The sequence below is a fragment of the Trichomycterus rosablanca genome, chromosome 22 (genome assembly GCF_030014385.1).
Source record: "Trichomycterus rosablanca isolate fTriRos1 chromosome 22, fTriRos1.hap1, whole genome shotgun sequence".
Classification (NCBI taxonomy): Eukaryota; Metazoa; Chordata; class Actinopteri; order Siluriformes; family Trichomycteridae; genus Trichomycterus; species Trichomycterus rosablanca.
In genome coordinates this window covers 17,063,907-17,078,815 of record NC_086009.1, presented here as the reverse complement: position 1 = coordinate 17,078,815, position 14,909 = coordinate 17,063,907, and the positions used below count along the sequence as shown (strand labels likewise).

The 14,909-nt window shown below is 40.5% G+C and overlaps 1 protein-coding gene and 1 long non-coding RNA gene across 3 annotated transcripts; both read left to right on the top strand.

Moving 5' to 3' along the window:
• The first annotated feature begins 790 nt into the window (after positions 1-790).
• LOC134335964 (uncharacterized) lies at positions 791-1,803 on the top strand. Its single transcript, XR_010015675.1, has 3 exons — positions 791-819; positions 950-1,046; positions 1,532-1,803. It is a non-coding gene; the product is annotated as an uncharacterized LOC134335964 (long non-coding RNA).
• Positions 1,804-4,884: 3,081 nt separating this feature from the next.
• Positions 4,885-14,684, top strand: ankrd40 (ankyrin repeat domain 40). Of its 2 annotated transcripts, none has more exons than XM_062984741.1 (6): positions 4,885-4,903; positions 5,893-6,191; positions 7,802-7,950; positions 8,699-9,232; positions 9,767-9,948; positions 12,051-14,684. In XM_062984741.1, exons 2-6 carry the CDS (start codon positions 6,058-6,060, stop codon positions 12,195-12,197), a joined length of 1,146 nt encoding a protein of 381 aa, XP_062840811.1. In that variant the 5' UTR covers positions 4,885-4,903; positions 5,893-6,057; the 3' UTR covers positions 12,198-14,684. The 2 variants fall into 2 exon arrangements, with proteins under 2 accessions (XP_062840811.1, XP_062840812.1); XM_062984742.1 differs by lacking the exon at positions 4,885-4,903 and adding an exon at positions 5,146-5,190.
• The last annotated feature ends 225 nt before the right edge of the window (positions 14,685-14,909 follow it).

Sequence of the window (14,909 nt, the reverse complement as noted above, 5' to 3'; positions counted from 1 at the left end):
TGAAGCAGTAAAAGCTGGAGAATCAGAAGCGAAATGAGAGGAAACCATACCGAGACAAACTCAGCTAGGATGCCAGGGATCGTTGTTTGGATAAATGATCATCTGTTAGCAGCGTTGATAAACTAAGTTGTTTGCTAGCGGGTGGAACAGCGACCATGTTGCGCTTGTACCAGTAAATGTTTGAATCGTTCATGCTGCTTATTTTGCACAAAGAATGTTTAGTTTTTGTCTGTGTCTGTTTACAAGTACAAATAAAGTACATATATTTGAAATTTTACATCACTGTACTTGATTACTGTCCTGATTTGCACTCACTCTTAAAAACAATGATTCTTTAGTCGAGACAGTGGTTCATTTGTGTACTTAAAGGCTTCTGTGTATTATCAAATGTAGGAATAATTATCATCAGAAAAACAAATAATGCAAACCACACTTAATGTTAGTCCACGATTATGTTTTGTGTCCTTGATGCCACTCAAAGCTAGCAGAAGCATAGATCATATCATACATCTCCCTGCTGAAACTTTCTCTTGGATATAATTAATATTTTTTCGTTCTTCTTTTATTTCTGACAGAATATTGTAACTTTTTTTTGAATACTTTTCTTTGCACATACAGAAATATGGGCAATTTTATAGAAATTATAGTGTAAATTATACATAGGTTAAGTACAAACGCACCTTACGCACTTTGCTCATCTTACGCAAATTCACGAAACTTCCCGAGTACGTAGGTGAGTTTCGTGAATCCGAACACAAGTGAGGCTCTCATTCCGTTTGCGCATGCGTAGTGAGGCTCTTGTTCCACGTTTGTGTTTTGGTAAATAAGTGCTCTTTTCTTTTGACTTTGTGCTTATAAATGTAAACAGAACAGCAGCTTTTTTGTTTTTTAATAAATAAGGACACATATATTCAGTCACTGTAAAAATGTTTCATATTTATTCACCCAGCAAACACAACTACGAGTTAGCCGCTTGGTGGTGATAGATATGATGGTAACGTTGTGAGAAAGCAAAGCACAACAGAAGCAAGAAATCTGACAAAAATGTATGTATTACAATAATAATATGATATAGTTTTAATTAGAGTGCTTATAGAAACAGAAAACACTGCAGTTAGCTTAGCAGCTAACACTAGCGACAAAGCTAACATGTACCGTGTTGTTTACCTTGGGTATTAACTCACAGCTGTAATGTCTTTCATATAGTCAGTATACTGCACACAATGCACAAGTCTTTATCTTTCATAATAATAATAATAGTTATGGTGTTTGAGTTATTTGGGTTTTAGTCAGTATCTCCGCTGTGAACTAGTTGGCTAGGTATTGACACCTTCACACGGCTCTTCCAACCTTATTACTAGGGATGGGCGGATCGATCCAAATATCGATACTTCAGTTTTACTTTTTCTCCGCTACATTCGGCACGTTTCTCCTGTTTCATAAGAAAGTAGAAACCATGTTTGTACAGACTCCGCTCCTCTCACATCCTACATGCTCACTTCACTCCTGCTGCTCTGCTGTGTGTTGTTAGGCTTGTTCGAGATGAACTGCGCCTCGCCTTGGTGGTCAGCGAGAGCTGCCGGTTGCAGTTGGGGGAGGAGGTTAAAAGAAAGCCGTCAAGTCGGACAGTCGCCACCTGCAACCCACGTGAGCTGTGGCGGATCTTGCGGCGTTTGCGTTCTTCGTGGCTGATGAAGTGAATGCAGTAGAAATCGCTCTGCTTTTGCGTGAAATCGAACTAAACATTCTTGATCATTGAGCAGGTTAAACCCAGCGTTTGTTTTACAAATCCATAGTGGTGAATATAGATGACCATAAAGTGTCAAACTAAGTTTCTGTAAAATCTGTAAATAAATATAGTTTTACTCATCATTCATTTATCTTGTAGATTGGTGAAAAAGAAAAGTTCTAACAAACATGTTATCAAACACATATTTATGTTATTGAATAGATTTAAATATTTGTCTACAACAATTTAAATGAATAGACCTAAACTAAGTAGTCTGTTTTTCAAGACATTGTGAAACATTTCACATGAAAATGTGTGAATACATAATTCCAAATATACGGTTTGTTCAAGGTAGAATCAGTGAATATGATAAACAATGTACGTAAAAGTGTTCTAGAAATAATTAGATGGAAATTATAAAGTGCACTCAATCAGACCTTAATCATTATGGTTGTGTATATGGTAAATAGACTGCAATTATATTGTGTCAAAGTGGCTTAAAGTCCAAACTGTCTAATTATATTGTCTACGTAAGGACTTAATCACATTTACCCTTCTTTAGGCTTGTTCCAAAAATACAACATTTTGTAGAGGATGTTGTCCCCCTCTATAGTCTCTCAGAATTTAGAGGTCATTTCAGACTCTCCAAAAGACAAGTGGAGGTACAATATGATAACCTTCTTTTCTCTCACTTACTATGTAGGATCTTATAAACACCATTGGCCCTGTCTATATGAATCCACAGCAGACAAAATTGCCACTGACAAAGAGTGTCCTAGCCTGTCTATGGACACTGTCGAACCAGGAGTCATATAGGGGTATTTCAGACAGATTCAATATCACAAAATCCACTCTTGCCAAACATCTCCATGAGTTTTGTACTCTGGTAAATACGCACATGGCACACCACATTTCCTGGCCTTTAGGACAAACCCTGCACAATTCTTTGTTAGGCTTTCAAGCAGCTGGATTTCCAAACACTATCTGTGCAGTAGATGGATGCCACATTCATATTCAGAAGCCACACTGTGACAACCCCCTGGCATATTTTAACAGGAAACAGTTCTATTCTATCATTCTCACTGGATTTTGTGAGTCACCGGCAGTTCACCCACATCAGCGTGGGTCATCCTGGTAGCTGTCATGATGCCAGAGCCTTTCGCCTCACAGAGGTTGCTTGTCTTTTAGAAGAAGATCCCCTGTCCCTGGTCCCACAAGGGATGTATATAATTGGGGATTCAGCCTACCCTCTATTGCCCCAACTGATGAGGCCTTACAGAGACAATGGGCACTTGACACTAGGCAGAAGCGCTTTAATAGAAAACTAAACACTGGCCGTGTGGTCATTGAGCATGCCTTCGGCAAAGTTTAGGAGACTCCGATGCCTGCACATGAGGAATGTCCAGTCCATCAGCTCAGCAGTGTTGCATTCTACACAGTGTTTGCTTGGAGCCAGGAGACCATGGCGATGATGTGCAGGATGAAGAGGATGATGAACAGCATTCACTACAACCTCACAACCAAGATGTAATTTATTATAGAGACATAATAAAAAAAAATGTTTTTGTGTCATCTTTAACTTCATGCCTTTTGGAGATAATTGTATCTTCAACTTGCTTAACTGTTCACAGTAACAGTAATTTTGACCGGGGTGCCCAAATGTTCGCATGCCACTGTATTTTCTAGATGCATTGTTAAACAGTATACTTCAGTATGCTCACCGATGTGCCCAGTATGAGTCACTAATGAATAATGTGGTTAATCTGTACATTGTACAATTGTGTAGAAGTTTGTGCTTCTTCGAGCACTGACAAATCAGTTATTTAGGCATTATGATGAATAATGGCTGTGGTTTATTGAAGATGAATCTCTTAACACAATCATCTTCTGAACAACACATTGTTTTGTTCTTCCAGAACAGCTTATCTTCTGGCCTTGGTTCTTGTAAAGAAACATGACACCATGCACATCCATTTATTTATGTAGCATATTTTAAAATGTTTACAAAGTTTACAGAGAAGAATGAAAAATATATCGAAGTGTAATAGTGATAGTGGTATTAAAACAGTTAAGATATAAAATATTAAAGCAATTTAGATTGCTTTATATTAATAAAATTAGAAGACAAGAACCATCAGAAGTTCTAGAAAAACATCAAGATAAAAAGATATGTTACATTAAAGAATATCAGGTAGCTTACTTGAGTGTTTTCATGATATGGAATGATAATTATGACATATGTTGCAATTAGTACGAAAATAAACTGTCATGCTACTAGAAAGCATGATAGTATTTCGCACATATCAGGTCTTTAAGACAAATAAACTGAGATTTACATTTTAGAATGAAACGAAACAACCGCCAGAGGATTCAGCGGCGCTTCTAGCCAATGAGGATTAAGCTCTGTCGTCATCAAGCCGTCTCTCAGGCAGCGCAGCCCGTGGAGAGCAACTGCAGCGACTGGCTCCGCCGCCTGCAGCCGCCGCGCTCTCGCGAGATTATAACGAGTCTGTCACCGAGACGCGCCGGTGGCGCCGACGCAAGTCGGCCAAAAACAACTAACCGGCATGCACCGTACCGAGCCAGGCGGCGATCGGTCTGCGCAGCGCCGGGTTAAGTCGAACAAGCCTGTTGTCTTACCGTCACGTGACTAAGCGGTGACAGCCCGAACACATGGAGCAGTGAGAGAGAAAGAAGAGCTGTGTGGGGATAATTTCATAGAAGTGCAATAAAAGGGATGAATCATGTTTTGTTATTGTATATTTGATTCTAAACAAAAAGCTCAGACTTAGTTCGTTATAGTAATAAACGCCCTTCTCATTAATCATGACCAGTGAAGGTGTTACTCTAATCTGACCGCATTTTTCAGTAACGAGTAATCTAACGCGTTACTATTTCCAATCCAGTAATCAGATTAAAGTTACTTATCCAAATTACTGTGCGTTACTATTTTTGTCATTTTCCTTAGTAAAAAGATATATATTTGCTTTCTTCTTGCGTCTCGGGGAGTGACGTCTGGCCTATGCGACAGTTAAGTCACGGGCTGCGTCCGGAATCGGTTACTTACAGAGTGTGCACTAGATTGGAGGAAGTGTGCACTACTCGGCCAACGCCGACGTGATGACGTAATATCACCATGGTTACAGACTCATTACAAATCCCACTCGCCAAAATGTAGGATATTTATCGTCTTTTTGTTATTTATTTGTCTTTAAAAATTTTATTTTATTTATCTTACTTACCTTACTTACACAGAGGACTCGCGTTTTCCGCGTCTTTCTTGTTTCTTATTCCGCTTCAATCGCAGCTCCAGTTGCATTATGGGATACATTAGCGGACCGCATTATATAACTAATAAAGTAACTTGTAATATAACTTAGTTACTTTTAAAATCAAGTAATCCATACAGTATCTAAGTTACTTTTTAAAGGAGTAATCAGTAATCAGATTACTTTTTCAAGGTAACTATGCCATCACTGATCATGACACACTGCTCTCCCCTACATGCAAACAAACTGCTTTTATAAGTAAAAAGTATCGGTATTGGTATCGGATCGATACCAAATTTTGCAGTAACTCAAACTCAAAAGAAGCTTTATTGGCATGACAAATAAGGACATTCGTATTGCCAAAGCAATTACAGAGAAATAATAAAAATAAAAGTAAGAAAGAAGAAATATATACAAAACAGTTACATGTGCAAAATATAAAATAGAATACAATATTAATAAAAACAGTGCAAAATAATAATAAAAATTATAATATTTACAGTAATGAGGTAGTAATAACGATCGGTTTGTGTGTGTGTGTGTATGGGACATGGTCACCCATTTATTTATTTATTTTATTTTATTATTTTTTTATTTTTTTATTGCACACCACTAGTGGCTCTATCTCAAATCGCACAGTACAATGCAATTAACATTGCTATTATTTTGACGCACTAGTTAGCATTGTAGCATGCGATTTGAGACACAGCCAACTGTCTACATAGGAACTCAATATGTTGTCGTTTGGTGTTACACTTAAAAGTGACCCCCTTAAAGGAACTATAGTGCCTACTGTTGACAGGGGACGTGGTTGTTAGAGCAGCAGTACTTTTATAATATACGCTGTTATTATTTTGTGTCATTTAATGGGAACAATTCTGTGAAATATTCTAGGAAATATCAAGAGCTTTTGAGTACTGAGTACAATATAAACAACCACACACAGCCACAGTTGGATGACGGCGAGCATCGGCAGTGTTTGGAGTCGCGGATATATTGTGGTACTGCTCAGCTAAGCTGTTCTTATGAAAGTCGAGTGAAAGCTGAACGAGCTGAATAATGTCCACGTCGTCTTTGGATAAAGAACTCCAGGAGAGATTAAGAGAGGCGAGTGCTATCGGAGACCTGGATGAAGTGCGGACGCTGGTGGAGAGCGGAGTAAACATCAACTCCCAAAATGAAATCAATGGCTGGTATGTGTGGCTCTGTCTGCTGCCTTTAGCTCTCATATTGAACCCATCGAGCAATTGTGATGTGTTAAACACCCAGTCCTTGCCAGCCAGTGTTAGAGCTGGGCGGTATGACCAAAGATTTATATCACGGTAGTTTTTAAGATTCTGATGGTTTCTAGCCGCTCAGGTGGTGCAGCGGTAAAGTAGCGCACCAGAGTTGGGGTTTCGAATACATCGTATCGAATCTCAGCTCTGCCTTCCGACTGGGCTGGGCGGCTGCATGAACAACTGTTGTTCGTAGGGGTAAAAAGTCGGATCATAGGTCCTCATAATTGGTGCAGCTGCGGCCCCTGCTGGCTGACTGATGGCGCCTGCGCAGGGCTGAGGAATAATGCTGATGGGGGTGTGGCCCTCCGTACACAGTGCCCGTCAGTGTATGAACTCGACTCGTGCAGGTGAAAAATGCAGTCTGTACTGACTATACGTGCCGGAGGGGGCGTATGTCAGTTGAGAGGCGTCCTCAGTCAGCGGTGAAGTTGTCGAATCAGTCAGGGTAATTGGACACGACTAGATTAGGGGAGAAAATTGGGGGTATTTATGTATTTAAAACGTATCGCACACAGTACATTTTTGCTCAAGGGTCCAACAGCAGCAACCTGGCAGTGGTGGGGCTTGAACCAGCAATGTTCTGATTACTAATCGAGTACCTTAACCACTAGGCTACAACTGCCTACATTTAATAAGGTCATAACAAACTATTGAGTCTACTGTACTTCAAACCAGCTTGTGTAGAAACAGTTTCAGTTCTCGGGGTTGGTACCAACATGTCCAAGAAATCACATTGTGACAGGCTTTCCTTCTACATGGAAATATCCACCAAAATGTATACACATACTGTCTTTTGACTTTGTAGCTATAAACAACACGGATCTATTCATAAACTAAGATGGGTTGAAACTAAATTGGCTGTCACTCTATTCAAAACTATTTTAATTAAAGATCAGACCCTTTGCCATGTCTTTCAGTTGTGGTCAGGTGTATTATGCTTTGATATGTGTCTAGCGGCACGGTGGCTCGGTGGGTAGCACTGTCGCCTCACAGCAAGAAGGTCCTGGGTTCGATCCCCAGGTGGGGCGGTCCGGGTCCTTTCTGTGTGGATTGGAGGCACTAAATTGTCCAGGGCTGTGTTTGATATAAGCTTGTGAACTGATGAATCTTGTGTAATGAGTGACCACTGTTCCTGTCATGAATGTAACCAAAGTGTAAAACATGATGTTAAAATCCTAATAAACAAAAAAATATATACTCTCCTTTGACTTTGTAGATTTAAACAAGAAGTCTCATAAATTAAGATGTGTTGAATCTAAACTGACTGTCACTCTATTGAAAATTAATTTAATTGCAGAACCTTGAACCAAAACCCCAAACTCCTATTCACAAAAGTATTCAGACATTTTGCCACGTTTTTCAATTGTGGCCAGGTGTATTCTGTATGCCTAAGTAACTTTGAGATGTGTCTAGAGCTCAACTAGGGTCCAGCTGTTGCAATTTGAATTGTCACACATATGTGTATGTACATATATAAAACTATACTTTAGCAAAATGTTCAAATTGTACTTTTACCCACTCAGGACCTGCTTACACTGGGCATGCAAGAGAAACCACAAACACATCGTGGCATATCTACTGAACTCCGGTGCTGACAAAGAAATTCTCACTGCGAAAGATGAGTTAGCTGCTCAGCTGACGTCCAAACCTGAGATTAAAAGATTGCTCGGAGGTATGTCATTAAATATAATCTAATATACGTTATTTTCAAACTGTTTTTGTTGTTTTATTGACCATTACTCTCTCAAAGTCACACCTTATCAGTGAAAGCATTTACATCCATAATAATAACCTGATTATCTGATTTTGGCAGTTACTAATTATCCATGTGACAGTATAAACAGCACATTTATCAGATGTTAAGAAACGTGCCATGCATGCGTTTCCAAAATATCGGATTAAAGTGCATGTAAATGCATTGGTCAAATAATTGACAAATTCTGATCAGGTACGGCTCTCTGTGAGATTGACCTGAAGCCAGGCAGCCAGTGACCATGCGTGTGTCCACAGTCGGGGCGGGTTGTTGCAAGTGGTGAAGAAATATATTGCCAAACAATGCATCATGAAATAATAACGCAATTTAAGAAACTTTTTGTTGTGAATAAACACACTGTTTTACTGCATCTATAGAGGCAAGTTGCTGTAATTGGTTGCACAGCTAAAAAAAAAAGATTAAAAAATAAACTCCTGGACTCTTCAGTCCACAAAAGTGTTAGTAAACTGAATGGATGTGTAACAAATTGTAGACAAATCCTCCTGTCCCAACCTTTAGGAACATACTGCAGGCATTACATTTGGACATAATCAAATCAGTGTATTACAGTTACTTTTTAAGTACACTTCACTTCTTTCTCTTAAAACTTTACATACTGTTCCAGGTTTGTACAAGAAAACTTTAGTACATGATTCTTTTCTTGCAGTGGAGGTGGAAGATGAGCCTGAGGTGAAGGAAGCAGAGCTGCCGATAATTCCAAACTATCTCTCCAACCCACCTTTCCTGTTTGGCAAGATGAATAAAAACGACCTGAGCGTAGCACAACACATTTCCCAGAATGGCACCAGCGACCATTCGGAGGCTGCACAGTCAGAGCCGGCAACTTTGTCCCCCACACAGGAGCAGCAACCACAACAGCGCCTTTACTCAGACAGCCAAAGCCAGCAATCGCTGTCGTACGTGCCTGTGGTGGAGTCAAACAGCCATCTTAATGGGTCCCTGTCCATGGACGTGTCCTCGGAGGTGCACCACAACAACCACAACGAATACAACCACAATCATTCTATTGCTCAGAACGGCCCCGTTTGCCCCACACTTCCCTCCGCAAGTGCAGGATCCAACCCTACGATCACGCGACAGCAGTCCCTTCCTCAGCAGATAAACTGCTCACAGCCTGGGGGCTCTATGCCAGCCTTCCAGCCCTTCTTCTTTACCAGCACCTTTCCTGTGAATGTGCGCGGTATGTCGAATAAGGTTTTGTTCAAGGCTTCGTTCACATGGATGTATATGGCATGAGGTGGATTGTGACACAGTCATAGATGCCCCAATGGCTTTCTTGTATACTGTTTAAGTTGGTTAAAGATGCAATAAAAACAATACATATAGTCAAAAATAATATATTATATATATTATTTATTTTTTGGATGGTTATGCATCTTTAACCAACTTAAACAGTATACAGGAAAGCCATTGTGGCATCTGTGGCTGTGTCACAATCCACTTCATGCCGTCTTCAGTGCAGGTTAGCACTCAACTATTAGTCTTGTTACTATTTGTGATACAATTTTAAAAGTAATGTGGGCAAAAAATAAACACAGCAGCGATGCACATCAAAGTGTTTTCACAGAAGCCAAAAATGTCCATGTGAACGCAGCCCTAAATGCCCCAAATTTGCCTCATTATTAAGTACAATTACTCTTGCTGCATATTTACACATTTGTAAAATATCACCTGTTTTGTTCTTGCTTGGTTCTTTTCCTTCTCCTGTCCTCAGAGCTGGTTCTGAAAGTGCGCATCCAGAACCCACATGCCAGAGAGAACGATTTTATCGAGGTGGAGCTGGACAGGCAGGAGCTGACATATCGTGCGCTGTTGCGCGTCTGCTGCCGCGAGCTGGATATAAGTGCCGAGCACGTGGAGAAAATCCGCAAGCTCCCAAACACTATGCTCAGAAAGGTGTGTGTGCATAATCAGTAAAAAATCTAAAACACCAGACTTATCAGTCATATATGGGGCAGCATAATGGTTCAGTGGGTAGCACTGTTGCCTCACAGCAAGAAGGTCCTGGGTTCGATTCCCAGGTGGAGCAGTCTGTCCAAGGACGTGCAGTCAGGTTAACTGGAGATACAAAATTGTCCATGACTGTGTTTGATGTTAAAGACTTGAACTGATTAATCTTGTGTAACCAAAGCATGTAAAACATGACTTTAAAATCCTAATAAATAAATAAAAATATATGTATTAATCATATATACAGTGTATCACAAAAGTGAGTACACCCCTCACATTTCTGCAAATATTTCATTATATCTTTTCATGGGACAACACTATAGAAATGAAACTTGGATATAACTTAGAGTAGTCAGTGTACAGCTTGTATAGCAGTGTAGATTTACTGTCTTCTGAAAATAACTCAACACACAGCCATTAATGTCTAAATAGCTGGCAACATAAGTGAGTACACCCCACAGTGAACATGTCCAAATTGTGCCCAAATGCGTCGTTGTCCCTCCCTGGTGTCATGTGTCAAGGTCCCAGGTGTAAATGGGGAGCAGGGCTGTTAAATTTGGTGTTTTGGGTACAATTCTCTCATACTGGCCACTGGATATTCAACATGGCACCTCATGGCAAAGAACTCTCTGAGGATGTGAGAAATAGAATTGTTGCTCTCCACAAAGATGGCCTGGGCTATAAGACGATTGCTAACACCCTGAAACTGAGCTACAGCATGGTGGCCAAGGTCATACAGCGGTTTTCCAGGACAGGTTCCACTCGGAACAGGCTTCGCCAGGGTCGACCAAAGAAGTTGAGTCCACGTGTTCGGCGTCATATCCAGAGGTTGGCTTTAAAAAATAGACACATGAGTGCTGCCAGCATTGCTGCAGAGGTTGAAGACGTGGGAGGTCAGCCTGTCAGTGCTCAGACCATACGCCGCACACTGCATCAACTTGGTCTGCATGGTCGTCATCCCAGAAGGAAGCTGACGCACAAGAAAGCCCGCAAACAGTTTGCTGAAGACAAGCAGTCCAAGAACATGGATTACTGGAATGCCATGTGGTCTGACGAGACCAAGATAAACTTGTTTGGCTCAGATGGTGTCCAGCATGTGTGGCGGCGCCCTGGTGAGAAGTACCAAGACAACTGTATCTTGCCTACAGTCAAGCATGGTGGTGGTAGCATCATGGTCTTGGGCTGCATGAGTGTTGCTGGCACTGGGGAGCTGCGGTTCATTGAGGGAAACATGAATTCCAACATGTACTGTGACATTCTGAAACAGAGCATGATCCCCTCCCTTCGAAAACTGGGCCTCATGGCAGTTTTCCAACAGGATAACGACCCCAAACACAACCTCCAAGATGACAACTGCCTTGCTGAGGAAGCTGAAGGTAAAGGTGATGGACTAAACCCAATTGAGCACCTGTGGCGCATCCTCAAGTGGAAGGTGGAGGAGTTCAAGGTGTCTAACATCCACCAGCTCCGTGATGTCATCATGGAGGAGTGGAAGAGGATTCCAGTAGCAACCTGTGCAGCTCTGGTGAATTCCATGCCCAGGAGGGTTAAGGCAGTGCTGGATAATAATGGTGGTCACACAAAATATTGACACTTTGGGCACAATTTGGACATGTTCACTGTGGGGTGTACTCACTTATGTTGCCAGCTATTTAGACATTAATGGCTGTGTGTTGAGTTATTTTCAGAAGACAGTAAATCTACACTGCTATACAAGTTGTACACTGACTACTCTAAGTTATATCCAAGTTTTATTTCTATAGTGTTGTCCCATGAAAAGATATAATAAAATATTTGCAGAAATGTGAGGGGTGTACTCACTTTTGTGATACACTGTACACATACACATGTACAGTACAATGAAATGTTTTTCCGCATATCCCAGCTTGTTTGGAAGCTGGGGTCAGAGTACAGGGTCAGCCCCTGGAGCTGGGAGGGTTTTATTTAGGTCCTATACAGATAAAATAATCAGATTTGGGTGAACATAGTTGTTTTGTTGTTGTTGTTGTTGTTTTTAAATGCCATTTCTGCTCGTCCTTGTGTGGCAGGACAAAGATGTGGCTCGGCTGCAGGATTTCCAGGAACTGGAGGTGGTGTTGGAGAAAGCAGAAGGTTTGTCTCTGTTCTCTGGAGGCCCGGGAGGACTGACCGACAGACCCTGCTACAACATGAAGGCCTCAAGACTGACCTATTAGCTCCTGCATCCAAACAAGGCAAACTAATGTGCTGCCCTGTCTGTGATTCTTGCCCACAATGTCCAAATCGTACCTAGGTTCAGTTGCCCATTTGTTAGCCATATGCCTTTGCATGAGACCTCCAGCCGTTCAGAAAACCACCAGGCTGTCTTCTCTAATGCTGGTTAGGGTTTTTTTAGGTTTGAGAAATATACAATTTTACCTTTTCTTGTCTTTAAAAAGTCGCTGTTTTTGAATATTCAAATGTGTCCTCATGCCATCATGGTATATTCAAATCGGTCACCTTCCATGCCATTGGCTGTGTGAAGTAGTCAGAGCTGACTCACTGCTGTGTTTGCTTAAGAGGCCACTGTGTGGTTTTATACACAGCTCACAGGGAGAGAGAAAACCTGTACCAGCACTTCTTATTGTCCATTTTGGTCACTCAGTGCCTGCATGTGTGTGTATAGGCGCAGTTTTCCAACTAGTGGTTGATTAACTTTGCACAGGCAAAGCACAGAGCAATGCAGCTCAATTGGAAACATCATTTTAAGGTAAAGCTTAGTGAAGGAGCCACTGTAGTTTTATTCAAGTTTACTAAAACTGAGCAGTTTGGAATGAATGCTTATGGATTTATTTCGTCTGCAGTTGCAAGGCAATTTCCTGCGCACTAAGAAGTGCATACGATATAGAGGGCTTTTTCTTTTCTTTTCTTTTTTTAATACATGAGTAGTGTGTGTTTAAGTGCCATTACTGCTCCTTCTATCACAGCAAACCAAAAACTAGTAAAATTGTTGGGCAAAGCTGTTAAAAACACAATCTTTCAAGCATAATAACCCTTGTTTTTTCTGCACTAAATGTAGCAAAGTTGCATTTATTTAATTTTATTTTATTTAAATTTAGTTTTTAATCCAGTTTTTAGATGAACAAAATGTGTACAGGAGTTAATGTACAGGATTTAAAGTGAGCTTCCAAAAACACTAATTCTCCTTTTCTAAGTTTGGATATTGCTAAAGTGAACTTGGTTCTCTGGACCTAATTGCAGCATGGTTTTAAAATTCCCACGCATGATTTATACACTAAGGCCAAAACAATGTGGACACTTAACACTTCATTATAAGCTAGTTGGACATCATATTAATCTCCACCTTTTTGTGCCTATAACAGCCTCCACTCCTCTGGAAAGGCTTTTCAAAAGATTAAGTATGTCTGTGGGAAACGGTGCCCAGTCAGCCAGAAGAAAAGAAGGTCGGGCATTGATGTAGGATTGGAAGGTCTGGCTCGATTGCTGTTTCTGTTGACCTCAAAGGTGTTCAATATGGTTTTATGCCTCCCAGAAACTAGTGCTACAGTGATGAAAGCATAACTTGCTGGAAATTTCATTTATTTTATTTTTTGATTTTCTATTTCTAACCACCCACTGCTTATTTTCACCTGTCAGTGGGTGGTGTTACTCACCACCATCCTTTTTTTCTATTTTATTTATGCATTTTCTCCTATTTTCTCCCCAATTTAGCATAGTCAGTTGATCTATCCTGATTGCAGTCGAGGTGGGTATATTGCTGCTCACACCTCCTCCGACCTGCGCGCAGTGCTTAGCAGAACCCTTTTTCACCCATGCACTCTGCACAGGCACCTCTATATCTGCACATCTACACACCTGGCCGCCACTCACCGCCGCGACAAGGCATCCCTGCTTGACCGTTGTTCCTCCCAGTTACAGACTCACAGCCCGTCATGTGTCCATGTTGCCTCCCGGCTGGTCGATAACACAGTTGAGATCAGTGTTCAGTTGGGAATAATTACAAGTGGAGTTTGCATTATTTTGGCCTTATTGTGAAGTTTATATGTATCACTTATATGACGATCTTTACTCCTAGTTTTTGACATAATTTGCAGTGGTTTACTTTGTTTCAGTTAAATATAAATGCAGCACAAAACAAACACAACGACTTCATGTATAATGAATTTTTTGCTAACATTTTAACTTGTCAGTTGTAAAGAGGTATAAACTGATATTCAGAATTGCATAAAGGAAATAGCTGCTGCGTAGATTTTACTGTGAGAGAAACACTAACTATAAGCTAGCTACAATTCTTTTTTTCTTGTCTGTGTCAATATAACAACATACTTAAACTGTTTAACCCAAACCATCTACATACTGTACTGCTTTACCGTATGAATTTATTTAACAAATGATTTGTCTTAGCTCTGCCCATTGTGCTTAATAGAAGACAAAAGAGACGAGAGATCGTACAGCTGAGATGAAACCAAGCACACGTCTTTCTGACTGTATCCACTGTATCCTGTTTCTGTCCTTGTTAAAATGCTGGTTCTTTACATGGTGCTTGGTCGAGAAAGCTGGGCAGTCTTTCTAAATGGCTGTAGACTGATGTGTGAGGTATTGTGATGGGAGGATTTTTCTCTGGAAAACTCTCAGCAGTGTACTGGTCATACTAACTGGTCATGTTCTAGAGGGTAAATACAGTTTGACTTAACCTATGCATCCACAGTCTGATATTGTGTAATTTGTGTACTAAACTTCTGGTGTTTTTATTTTGTAGTTATTGTCAAAAAGTTATAAGTCTTTACAGCAACCATCCAATAAGGGATTGGCATTAAACATTGCCACAAAATTATACAACAAGAGCAAGGTATTGGGACACCCCTTATAATCTTTGATTTAATGCATTTTAGCCTCAGTAATTGCTAACAGGTGCAGTATTAATTATA

Excerpts from the sequence above, each read along its gene's own strand:
- ankrd40 (XM_062984741.1), top strand. The coding sequence starts at position 6,058 with ATGTCCACGTCGTCTTTGGATAAAGAACTCCAGGAGAGATTAAGAGAG. Across the intron at positions 6,192-7,801 it reads CAAAATGAAATCAATGGCTG|GACCTGCTTACACTGGGCAT; the intron begins GTATGTGTGGCT and ends TTACCCACTCAG. Across the intron at positions 7,951-8,698 it reads GATTAAAAGATTGCTCGGAG|TGGAGGTGGAAGATGAGCCT; the intron begins GTATGTCATTAA and ends CTTTTCTTGCAG.